The 12643-nt window shown below is 46.9% G+C and overlaps 1 protein-coding gene across 2 annotated transcripts in view; it reads left to right on the forward strand.

Annotated features, from left to right (window-relative positions):
- Nucleotides 1-12643, forward strand: part of abcc3 (ATP-binding cassette, sub-family C (CFTR/MRP), member 3) — a 56631-nt gene that overhangs the window by 32394 nt on the left and 11594 nt on the right. For both annotated transcript variants that reach the window (XM_041962655.1, XM_041962656.1), the window contains exons 13-22: nucleotides 5005-5151; nucleotides 5245-5332; nucleotides 6156-6222; nucleotides 6801-6927; nucleotides 8912-9088; nucleotides 9346-9513; nucleotides 11390-11573; nucleotides 11685-11793; nucleotides 11880-12036; nucleotides 12308-12515. In XM_041962655.1, the coding sequence (XP_041818589.1) occupies nucleotides 5005-5151; nucleotides 5245-5332; nucleotides 6156-6222; nucleotides 6801-6927; nucleotides 8912-9088; nucleotides 9346-9513; nucleotides 11390-11573; nucleotides 11685-11793; nucleotides 11880-12036; nucleotides 12308-12515 (1432 nt within the window). The remainder of the gene's footprint in view (nucleotides 1-5004; nucleotides 5152-5244; nucleotides 5333-6155; nucleotides 6223-6800; nucleotides 6928-8911; nucleotides 9089-9345; nucleotides 9514-11389; nucleotides 11574-11684; nucleotides 11794-11879; nucleotides 12037-12307; nucleotides 12516-12643) is intronic.

Here is a 12643-nt window from a genome sequence, read left to right on the forward strand (position 1 = left end):
GTTGAGCCCACGGTGGCCTCGCTCATAGTCTCTCCTAATGAGGCCTTGATGCCGAATGCGAGGTGTCCTTCACCCCAGTGTCGCATCACTGATGATTTACTTTCTAAGGCCTATGATGCAGCGGCTCGTATGGGCCGCATCGGGAACTCAATGTCTCACCTCATGCTCACCCTCTCAGCCTGCCTTCAAGAGACTACACAGGACACATCAGCTCATAATTTTAGTGATGCGTCTCTGCAGGCCTTCGCCCTGATGACCAGGGAGCCACCCTGGTCCAGGCTCGCCGGCAGGTTTGGCTGGCTCAGTCACCCCTCTCAGAGGCATGCAGAAGGACCCTTCGCAGCATCCCGGTGGAGCCAGGAGAGTTGTTTGGGTCGGCCGCTTTAGAGGCACTGGAGCGGACGGTCCAAGCCAGACAGACCAGACAGCTGCTCTGAGGTCTCCACAGGAGTGTGCCCCCCCCCGCTCGACCTAGAGGTTCTTCAGTGGTTGTGCAGCGCCGCTCTCAGCCACAGGCTGGCTCTGGTAGCTACCAGAGGCCTCAGCGGCCAGTGCAGCAACCGGTGCAACGGTCAGCGCAGCAGCCCACTCGGCGGGCAGCTCAGGATGTCCGGGCCCCTGTTTGGCAGCCTTCTAGTCAGCCTCGGGCCTTGGATGTTAACCGGCGCCCCCCCAGAGCCTCCAAAGGCCGGGGGGCCAGGAACTGAAGTTCCGGGGCCGGTCGTTGGCTGCTTTTCCCAGCAACAGCTCAGTTATTGGGCTGCTTACACCTCGGACCCCTGGGTGGTGTCCACCCTAGCCCAGGGGTACAAACTGCAGTTCCGACGTCGGCCCCCTGCCTTCAGCCGGGTCAGAATGACCATCATAAGCGACCCGGCAAAAGCCTTAGCCTTGGACCAAGAGCTGTCCGCTCTCCTGGTAAAGGGTGCCATCGAGCCAGTAGATCCCCTGTCACAGCCCGGGGGATACTACTCGACGTACTGTCTGGTGGCGAAGAAAGATGGCGGATTTCGCCCCATCCTCGATCTCAGGGGCCTCAACAGATTCCTGAAGGTCATGCCATTTCACATGCTCACCATTGCAGAGGTTCTGCATGTGGTTGCCAGAGGGGAGTGGTTTACTTCCATCGACCTGAAGGATGCCTATTTTCATGTTCCCATCATACCTCACCACAGGCAATTCCTCCGGTTTGCCTTTCAAGGCCGTCATTTTCAGTTCAGAGTGCTACCCTTTGGTCTCTCCCTCTCCCCACGGGTGTTCACCCGCTGTGTGGCAGCAGCCCTCTCTCCCCTGCATTCACGGGGCATAAAGATCCTTCCCTATCTAGAGGACTGGCTGGTGTGTGCACCTTCCCAGTCTCAAGTGGTGCGGGATACGGCTGCTCTTCTGGCTCACGTGGCCCGGCTGGGTCTCAGGGTGAACATCAGCAAGAGCTGTCTGACACCTTCCCAAAGTATAACCTTCCTCGGCCTGGCTCTGGACTCTGTAGCCATGAAGGCTTGCCCATCACTTCGGCGGGTAGACGACATCCTCCGCCTCCTTCCCCTCTTCCGGCAGGGCAAGTGGTTGCCCTACGTGCAGTACCTACGCCTCCTGGGCAAGTTGACAGCTGCCGCAACCGTTGTTCCTCTAGGCTTGCTGTCACTTCGCCCTCTTCAACGGTGGCTGAACAGCCTTCACTTGGATGCCAAGTGGCACAGGCACAGGAGGGTCAGGGCGTCATGGCGCTGCCTCCTTGCTCTGTCTCCATGGAGGAAAAGGGCCTTCATGTTACAGGGTGTGCCAATGGGGTCTGTTCCGTCCCGTCGGGAGACTGTCACAACAAATGCTTCCCTCGCAGGGTGGGGGGCAGTGTGGCAGAACAGAACAGCTCAGGGACAGTGGTCCGCTCAGGCTCGCACGGAGCATGTCAATGTACTAGAGCTGCGGGCTGTGCACCTGGCGCTCAAGCACTTTCTCCCATACTTGAGGGGGAAGCATGTGCTGATACGGTCGGACAACATGACGACCGTTTCTCAAATAAATCATCAAGGGATTACCAGGTCAATGCGGTTGCTGCAGGTGACCTGGAGCCTCCTGACTTGGACAGCCCCCTGTCTGGCCAGCCTCAGGGCAATGTATCTACCGGGGAAGCGGAACCACGTAGCAAACTTTCTTTCCCGCCGCAAGCCTCCCCCAGGGGAGTGGCGGCTTCACCCGGAGGTGGTGCTCCACATCTGGGGCCTCTTTGGCAGGGCAGAGGTGGATCTCTTTGCCTCAGAAGAGACTACCCATTGTCCTCTCTGGTTCTCCTGGATGGAGGAGACCAGCACTCTGGGGCAGGATGCCCTGGCACACGAGTGGCCAGAGGGTCTCCTGTACGCATTCCCGCCAGTCCCTCTGATTATTGCAAAGCTGCAGAGGGTTCTTCAGCTGGGCCACAGATTGCTGCTGGTGGCCCCCTTCTGGCCGGGGTGGACGTGGTTTCCTCTCCTTTACAGGCTCTGTCACAGCTCACCATGGCGCCTCCCCGACAGGAAGGACCTCCTGTCTCAGCTGGGGGGCCGAGTGTGGCATCCCAACCCTCGCCGTCTTCAGCTGTGGGTCTGGCCTCTGCAGGGTCCGATCCACTGCTGAATGAGTGTATAGGCACCGTCCGCAATACTGTCCTGAACGCCAGAGCACCGTCTACCCGGGCACAGTATGAGAACAGGTGGCGGCTGTTCTCTGGGTGGTGTTTAGGAAGGCATGAGGACCCTGTGCACTGCTCTGTGCCTATTATTTTGGAGTTTTTGCAGTCCCTCCTGGATAGCGGTCGGTCACCCTCTACCCTGAAGGTGTACGTAGCCGCCATTTCATCCCGGCACGTTCTAGTCAATAACAACACGGTGGGATGGGGGCTCTGAGACTACGTCCCCCACGACTGCTGAGAGCTCCAGCATGGGACCTGCCTCTGGTGCTGGATGCTCTGTGCTCGCCACCCTTTGAGCCCCTGGCACAGGCAGGCCTACGGTGGTTGTCAGTGAAGACTGCCTTCCTACTCGCTATTATCTCGGCAAAACGTGTTAGCGAGCTTCATGCTCTGTCAATCAGCAGTTCTTGCCTACGTTGGAACAATTTGGACAACAAGTTGGACAATACTGTGGGTATACGTCAGTCGGACCAGCTTTTTGTGTGCTTCGGCGGTCCAAAGAAAGGTTTCCCTCTCTCCAAACAGCGTCTGGATCGTGGAAGCCATTTGTCACGCATATAAGACGGGTGGTCATCCCCTGCCATCTGGCGTGAGATGCCACTCTGTGAGGAGTGCCTCTGGAGGCAATATGTGCAGCAGCCTCGTGGGCATCGCCGAGGACTTTTGCAAGGTTCTATCGAGTAAACATCGCCTCTCCTCACCCACTGGGTGTGGTCCTCCTACCAAGTTCTTCTGCTTCCAGTCAATAAGGTCTATATTTTGGATTCCTCGTGACTTTGTTGGTATTGGTCATCCAGTGCTTAAAGCACCGCCTCTGGCGGTCAGGAAGGATGAAATAGAACGATAGTTACGCATGTAACTACGGTTCTACGATTCCTGGATGACCACCAGAGCGTTCAGTCACTCAGAATCCTTGTGGCTTCGCGAGAAGATTCTGCAGGAACAGATCCCCTGGCGACACCGGAAGTTATAGCCTGTCCGAGGTCGTCAGGGGGTCACTCACAGGTGACTTTGTTGGTATTACTTCTCGACCTGCGCATGCGCGAGACGGAGTCATTCAGTGCTTAAAGCACCGCCTCTGGCGGTCATCCAGGATTCATAGAACCGTAGTTACATGCGTAACTATCGTTTCATATTTACACATCCAGCAGGCCTGCAGCAACGTTAGCATTCATTTGAACTCATGTTTGTTCTTTACTAGATTAGTTGTAGTTTAATAATCACTCTCTTTTAGTTCTGTCTTTGGTCTCTACCAGCTCAGAGGGAAATATCTGGCTCTTTAGTTGCTAAATGCTCCAGTGTTCACCAGCTAGTTGCCAGCAGCAAACGGCAGACAGACACACATTGCCATACACTTTAGTTAATGATCAAACTTTGTCCAAGGTTACACTTGCTTTGTTAGCCATACAGGGCTAATATGAAGCTATGGATGGTCAGCCACACCTATGGTGAGTGGATATCTTCAAGTGTAACGTTTGGTATTAGTAACCAGTTTTACACACTACTTGCTGGTGAAAGGCGGCTCCTGTTAGAGGAGCACAGGTTGACCAGGCAGCAGTCGATAACAGCTGTCATATGCTGGTGGGAAGTGGCATCAATTGAGTATATTTCAAGGATTAGCAAGTTATCACATTCTGTTATTTATGTTTTAAACAGCATCCCATCGTTTTTTGACTCAGGGTTGTATATTGACCCATGTTGAGTCATTTTTTCACCAAGTGTTTGTTAGACTCCAGGACTCTTGCATTATGTGCTGCACAAGTTAACAGTAATTTCATGTTACATTACCCTTTCTAGAAATCCAATCAGCCTTGACATAGCTGGCCTGCTGGCAGGATAGTTAATAATCTTACAACTTGCCCCTCTCTCAACGTAATAGCCCCCTACTAAACACAAATGTCAAGCAACATCACACACCGCTTTTCATCACCTGACTGCCTGTTTGCTGACCTAAATCATAAATTTAGAGAAAAGCATGACATGATCCAGCAGGTGTGTTGGTTTAATGTTATGTGAAGCAGAGAAGTGTGTGTGTGTCTCCTTTTTTGTTTTGGCTTACATTTTTTCCATGATCTGCAACAGGCTGTCGCATGACAGCATTTAATTACGGTATTAGCTGATTGATTTTGTCATAATAAATGTATAATTTGTCAGATAAATACACACTTTATATCAGTGATTGTGAACACCATGAATATCACCAGCTGTTGATAATGAGGTCATTGCTGAGTCACTGGTTGACTCAGATCAATGCGTGTGTGGCATCTGTACATCTCTACAGTAAACTGATGGACCATGTTGTCTGAGAGGCCTGTTTGCCCATGTGTGTCCAGGTTGCCATGACAACGTTTGCCGTGTATGTGACTGTGGATGAGAACAACATCCTGGATGCGGAGAAGGCCTTTGTGTCGCTCTCGCTCTTTAACATCCTCAGGTTTCCTCTCAGCATGCTTCCCCAAGTCATCAGCAATATTGTACAGGTTGGAACTTTTTTTTCTTTTCTTTTCCTTTCTTTTCTCATGTGTTTGTTGACAGGTTTCATTGAGTGCCTGTGTGTTTATTCTGCGTTGCAGGCCAGTGTCTCACTGAAGCGAATCCAGAATTTCCTCAGTCATGATGAGCTGGATCCAAATTCAGTAGACAGAAAGAACACAGCAACAGGTAAAATTAAACACTGCTCCTCCTTTCACTCAGGTTAATTTGTTTTTCCCTACCCTGCCCAGCTTCTCTCAGTTTTTTTCCATTGCTGGTGTCATTACACATGCTTTAAACAGACTTTAATGATTGCAATTGGCATAAACTCAATAACTCATTAAATTCAAGGCTGCATGGCAAAGTTACTGCTTCCCACCTGTACCTTTCATCCAGTGACTGATAGCCTGAAGCTTTTGGATGACTAACCCCTAAATTCCACCGTGTGCAGCTGCGCCATGTTGATCGCAGCTATTCTAGACAATGCTTGCAATCCCACCAGGCATGCTGTGGCACGTTTTAGAGGTGTCCCAGAAGAAGCTTACCATTGTGCTACACAGAGAATACGCCCCCAGTCTATTTTTGACAGACGCTGCACCACGTGCAGAGCAGAGTGAGCCAGGCAGGAAGTCACACACAGGAACGCCATTGAGCGGCCGGTAACTTTTCAAAATAAGACACCGTGTGCAGACTCCTAACCGTTAACAATAAAAGCAATTAGAACAAACACAAAAAGAAAACACTGTAACTACGTAGCCTACTTACCCATTATGGAAGCTCAAATATCTAGGAATAATGACCAAATGAGCAAAATCTGGAAAGTCAACAAAATCAGACAGGCAAAAGCTTCTGAAACACTCCAAGTGAGGTTTGAAGCTGCGTGGAGGACACAACAAAACCAAGCATGGTGTTTATAGTTGAAAAAGGCCTGACTGTCTTTTGTCTGTCAGACACTGTCACCAGTTCAAAAGCTGCTGAAAACAAACTCACATTAGATTGTGTTGCTCAACAGAGTTTTCAGTGACTGTCGTCGACGGGAAATTCACCTGGGCTCAAGAAGATTCTCCTGTTCTGCACAAGTATGTCATGAAAAGCCACATTCTGTATCAGGGGTGGGGAATTTTATCAAGTACCATTTTCAGTTTTTGTAACATCCTTTTAGAGCCACACTGAATTATCCAACATGTATGTACATCACTCTAGCCCTCGGGTCATGCTGTTGGTTGTGAGACATCAGCAGGTTCCACTTTAAACAATGTAGCAAATATGTTCAGTTCCTTTTCATGTCCTGAAACCAAATACCCAAAGAAATCTTCACTCTCAGCAGCGTATTTACATTTCATAGCAGGCTTGGCTTCTTGCAGAGTAGGAAATGTTCAGTGTTTCCTCTTTATATTTGCACTTGCCAGAGCTTTAATTTCACTTCAAATGATCAGCTTTTTAGCCATTGGCTCGCTCAACACAAAACTTGCCTGTAGAACTGGCTCTGTCAGAATATGGTCTTGTGAAAGCTGCTTGCTAGCCACCCAAACTCTGCTGAAGAACGTTTACTTCCAGACACAGTCAGAGCCAGAGGTTCCCCACCCCTGAGCTATTTGTGTTTGTTTTGTCATGGCTGAGGCTATTTATAAAACGTCAATGTTGCATTTGTTTCTAGTATTAACGTGATGGTGCCTCAGGGGTCCCTGCTGGCAGTGGTGGGCCACGTTGGCTGTGGGAAGTCCTCCCTCATCTCTGCACTGCTGGGTGAAATGGAGAAACTGGCGGGAGAGGTCTCTATTCGGGTAGGACTTCACTTTATATTTTCTATAACATACAAGCAGCAGATTATTGCATCTTGTTTATTTTCCTTTTCCCTAATTTAAAGCTACACAAATCAATATTTTTATTTTAACAGTGGATCAAATGACCACATGCAACGTCATAGTGATGAACCCACAGAGAATTATCACCTGACACTCTGTAGTTCGACTTGGCTCTAAGGAGCATTTTAGAGTCTTTCACTTTGTTTTGGTTTTATGGCCTGCAAGTTTACTGTTTTAGTTCAGTCTAGCCACTGTAAGAGTTTCTAGGCGCAGCAGGCAGCTGTTTTTTAAACCCACAGTACTGTACGCTACCTGCCCGGCACCAAAATGCTGGTGAACATAATGTAGCATTTACCAGCTAAACCTGAGATAGTTACCTCAAATTTAGCTTGTTTTGTTGCTCCCAAGTGACCAAAACTCAATTAAGGCAGCTTTAATGTTTCTTTCAGGCTGCATTCAGAGGCCTGAGACCTGAGTCTGATGGCAATACTACGCTGAATCTCCTGTGTTGTTGGTTTATTATAGGACAGATGAAGAGCTATTAAAAATTAAGCAATTAGGCAATTCAATTATCCTGGAGGCATTAAAATCAAGACAGCCTCCTGACCCTTGTGAAGCTTGGTGACCCCCCAGGTTGGGAACCAGTGGGGTAGAAATTTAATTTATATATATATATAGGAGTGCTAGCACCATTTTTCATTGGCACAGTGTATACACACACCTTTACAGAGGACGGAAAAGGTGAATAAATCAGTCAGCTGGGTTTATTTATAAAATGCTACAGACACAAGTTAGCACCGGTGGCGTAGAGACTGGTCAGTGCGCTTCAAAGTGCTTCACAAGTAAATGCAAACTTCCTTAACAAAACAAACTAGACTCTCAGAAAGCACAAAAAGTGTAAGGTAAAACACTAAAATGAATGAAAATTAAAGTAGTATTATAGGGTTCAGAGGTTTTCCTGTTCATACAATAAATGCATTTCAGATTTGTCGTCCATGCATTCAAAGGTCTTCATACATAAAAACATAAATTAGTATAGAAACTTGTAACTAGAGGTTTAAAGACCCATTTAATCTCACCTATATAACTATGGTAATTAATCTTGTTGAAGTTTCTCTCTTTGTAATGTTGCTCACAGTGTTAGAGGAATCATGTAACAGTCTGGGAATACACTTATTCACTTTGTTGCAGAGTGTTAGACAAGAAGATTTGTGCCACTCTGAAGTCTGTATGCTAAAAATTAAGAGCCAGTCAGGGATAAGCATAAAGTCTGGAAGCAGGGCATACATGGAGCCTGCACAGATCAATCTAGTGTCAATTAGTGATTTTAAGGGATTATGGAATTTCTGAACTTGGGACAGAGTCATCTAAGATGGTTCTCCCTGCTTTAACTCTTTATGCTATGCTAAGATAACCGTCTGCTTGGTTTAGCTTCTTATTCATCAGACAATTATGAGAGAGGTATTGATCTTCACATGTTACTCAGGGCAAGCAAATGAATCTGTGTATTTCCTGGTATGTCTAACTGTTCCTTTAACTAAGCCTCACTACCGAGAACACCACTGACCCTGGTTGTCTAGTCATCAAAGTAAAGTGACACAATGTGTTTCTGGTCTGCATACTGTGTAACATCGTAACTATAACATTCTTTTAGTAGCATTGTCTTGAAAGGTGCTATATAAATAAAGTTATTGTTATTCATGATTGCACAATAATTTAAAAGGTTAGCATTCAGTAGACCACAGCCTGTGCTATTATTATTATGCTTTACATGGTAACTCTCCAGGCCTAATCTGTTGAATAGCTCTATGGCGCAAAGCAACAGGAGAGCTAATCCAACCGTATTGCAGCAGGAACATGACGATTTGGAAAATGAGGGACGAAACACTGTTAATGATTGCTCATTGCCAGAATTGTCATAAGAGGAAGTGGTACAGAGAAGTTTGTCGGTCTGTCTCTGCAGGGGTCAGTGGCATACGTACCTCAGCAGGCCTGGATACAGAACGCCACCCTGCGGGACAACATCCTGTTTGGGAGACCCTACAATGAGCAGAAGTACTGCTGTGTTCTGGATGCCTGTGCCTTAACTCCTGACCTGGAAGTGCTGCCTGGAGGAGACATGACCGAGATAGGCGAGAAGGTCCAAACGAGAAGTGCTTTCATTTTCCTTTCTCTTCCTGAGTAATCACTTTTTTTCTATTTCTAGGCGTCAGCTCTGGTTCTGGTTTCCTTTCAGCTATTCTTTAAGTGTGTCAGTTCTTCGTTTCCTAGACATGTTTCCACAGTTTGATTAAGGTTATATCGTGAGAAACAACTTTTGTACTTCCTGATATACTCATGAACATGGTATATTGGCGAATAGCCACAGTCCTTGAAGTGATTCTGATGAACCTGCAGGGCATCAACCTCTCGGGTGGGCAGAGGCAGCGGGTGAGTCTGGCCCGGGCTCTGTACAGTGACGCTGACGTCTACCTGCTGGACGACCCGCTGTCCGCTGTGGACGCCCACGTGGCCAAACACATCTTTGACAACCTCATCGGTCCAGAGGGGGTGCTAAAGGGAAAGGTGAGGAGAGACGAAATTGAGGTTTCCATCTTTTTTTGTAACATGAAAAGCACCCCGTAAACTAGATTGCAGAGATAAATGAACTGCAATTTATGGTTAGTAATTATATGGCATTTACCTTTAGTGCTTTTGCTCATGTGCTGTGCTCTTCACTGTATAAGAAGTATATATACCTCTGAGTCTGAGCAAGTCTCTGTTTCAGGCTTGTGTAGCTCAAAGTAGTAGGATTTTTATTCATGCTAGTGGCCCTGCTCTATGGACGGCAATGTCCATCTGTGGTTGGTCTTTCCACCACCGTCAGACTGAAATATCTAGACAACTGTTGACGTGAAATGTTGCACAGACTTTGATGGTCCCCAGAGAATGAATCCCACTGGCTTTGGGGATCCCCTGACTTATAGGTCTGTGTTGTCACTTAGAATATGTCAAATATTGCAATCTACTTGATAGATTGGCACAAAGTTTTGTGGAGACATTCATAGCTCCCAGAGGATGAATCCTAAGGACTCTGGTTGTCCTGATTTTTCATCCAGTGCAGTCCTCAGGTCCAATACTTTGGTTTATGAACAAATGCTTGCAGAAGTAATGATATTCCCATCTGCCTCAGATGTGTTGTGTGTTTAGTGCTAAATAGCAAATGTCCCATCCACTTTAAACCAGGGGTGGAGAACCTCTGGCCTCCAGGCAAGATCATTTGATCCAGCCTGTGAGGCAGCTCAGAAATACAGAAAGAGTGAGTTTTCAGTGATAAAGAAAACAACATAAAATAGTAGACTAAAATGTTCTTCCGAGTGATGCCTGAACACAACGCACACATAGCAGTTGATGATGTCACGTCAGTGGCGAGTAGATGCCGAGTGTTGCGCTCTCTAAGAGAAATGGACAAACTATTTTTTTTGTCTGTTGAAGGAAAAGGCAAAGCAGTGTGTCTAAGTAAGTTTGTGGGGACATGGTCGCAGTACTGAGAAAGAAAATCTACAGTGATTATAGACAAACATGCTAAACTGGAGCTGCTACACTGGACAAAGTCAATTTAAATAATTCACAGAGCTGAAGGAAAACCTGATGTGGAAACTCAGTGATAGAAAGTGTCTGTGTGATTTCACCTTCATGGTGGACATCAGCCTCTCAGAGCTTCTCAGTTCTCTGCTTTCAAATGTGAAGTCACTGGAAGCTCAAATAAAGATGTGACAAGTGCAAATGGAAAGAGGAAGCACTGTGTATTTTCCTGCTAGGCAAGAACAACAGTGAATATGCTGCTGAGTGACAGTACTCCCTCAGGTATTTGGTGAGAGGTTTCCCAACATGAAAAGTAAACAAAAGGAACTGAACGTGTTTGCTGTTTAATGTGGAACCAGCTGGTGTGTCTGACAACCAATAAAATGAAATGACTGATCTACAAAGCAGCAGCCTTCTGCTGTGAGCTGCTCTTTTCAAAACTGACTTGCACAAAGACCAAAAACCAGCTGCGAGTAGCATGATCACCATCCCTCACATACACCCCTGCACCCCTCCACCGCTGCTCTTATCACTACTGTTTCTAAGTACAGCCACACAAGGCTGCTGGCATGACTACACACTGTTTCACTGTGTTTAGGAAGGAAGAAAAGGAAGCTGCATGTTATCTGTTAACTGGAAAGGAAGCTGCAGCTTTATTAGTTTATTACTCGTCGGTTTTCATATTTATTACACCAGCTTCCGAAAAGAGCTGTTTGAGTTCCTGTGTGACTGGATTGTGTTTGGAAAGCACATATTGTAACAGTGATCATGTCTTTGAAGTTGAGCTTGTCATAAAAGATGTGCCTGTGTGTGTAACGTTGGTAAATTTGTGTGTAGTTTATGAGATGACAAGGTTTCTTTCGTTGTTTGACTCCAGACACGTATTCTAGTGACACACGGCATCAGCTTCCTGCCTCAGGTGGATAACATAATGGTGATGGTGGAGGGCAGGGTGTCAGAGATGGGCTCCTACCAGGAGCTGCTCAGTCAGAATGGAGCCTTCTCAGAGTTTCTCAGGAACTACGCCCTGGAGGACATCATGGAGGAGGACGAGTCCGCCGGTACAGGACCTCTTCCTATACTCCTGTATTATTGTCATAAATCATACCAGTATCTCATGTCATTATTATGGTTGAGCTGTGTAATGTAATGCTAACAACATGCTTTTACAGATGAGTTAATCGAAAATGAGGAATTGTTCCCTGACGATGCCCTTAGCAACCACACAGACATGGTGGACAATGAACCGGTGATCAATGAAGCCAAGAGAAATTTCATGAGGTAGAGAAAATATTTTAAGATTTTAGTTTAAGATCTTCCAAATAAGTGCCATCCGTATGTTGATACAATTTCCTCTCCTTTTATAGGCAGCTCAGCATCATTTCAGCCGACGGAGAGAAGCCAAGGTCCCGCTCGGTGAGGAGACACGGCTGCAGCCAGAGGAAACACTCAGAGCCACAAGAGAAGCAGAAACCACACGAGAAGGAGAAACTCATCCAGGCAGAGAGTACAGAAACAGGCAGGGTCAGTCCATCACATCTCCTCTCATGGAAATATCACAGGGGAAGCACGGGTGTTATCAAATGATCTTATTTATGAAGAACAGTACCTCCAAGTCTGTACTTATTTGTCATTATATCCTCAAACAATAGATGGTTCCATGACATTGCAGTATCATAATATCACACTTTTGTTGTTTTTATAGAATTATAAAATCACAAATATATGCATAATAAAACAGAATTAGGACTTTTACACCTTTTTCAGTTGGCTCTGCTCTGTCACTCCTGACCAGGTGAAAACAAAGGTGTACCTGGAGTACGCCAAGGCGGTGGGACCTCTGCTGTCCGTGTTCATCTGCTTTCTGTACGCCTGCCAGAGCGCTGCGGCCATCGGAGCAAACATCTGGCTCAGCCAGTGGACCAATGACGCCTCGACAAATCAGACTCAGGAGAATGTTCATATGAGGGTGGGGGTGTACGCAGCACTGGGCATTGCACAAGGTAAGAAGCACTGGATGACACACTAGTTCATTTTAAAGCTAAACCCCACTCATTTCTATGCATTTGTTGTTTTCTATAAACGATTAAGTAGAATCTGCCTTTTGCAAAGAGGTTCAAACAGTGTTCTC

This window comes from Chelmon rostratus, chromosome 21 (assembly GCF_017976325.1).
Source record: "Chelmon rostratus isolate fCheRos1 chromosome 21, fCheRos1.pri, whole genome shotgun sequence".
Lineage (NCBI taxonomy): Eukaryota > Metazoa > Chordata > Actinopteri > Chaetodontiformes > Chaetodontidae > Chelmon > Chelmon rostratus.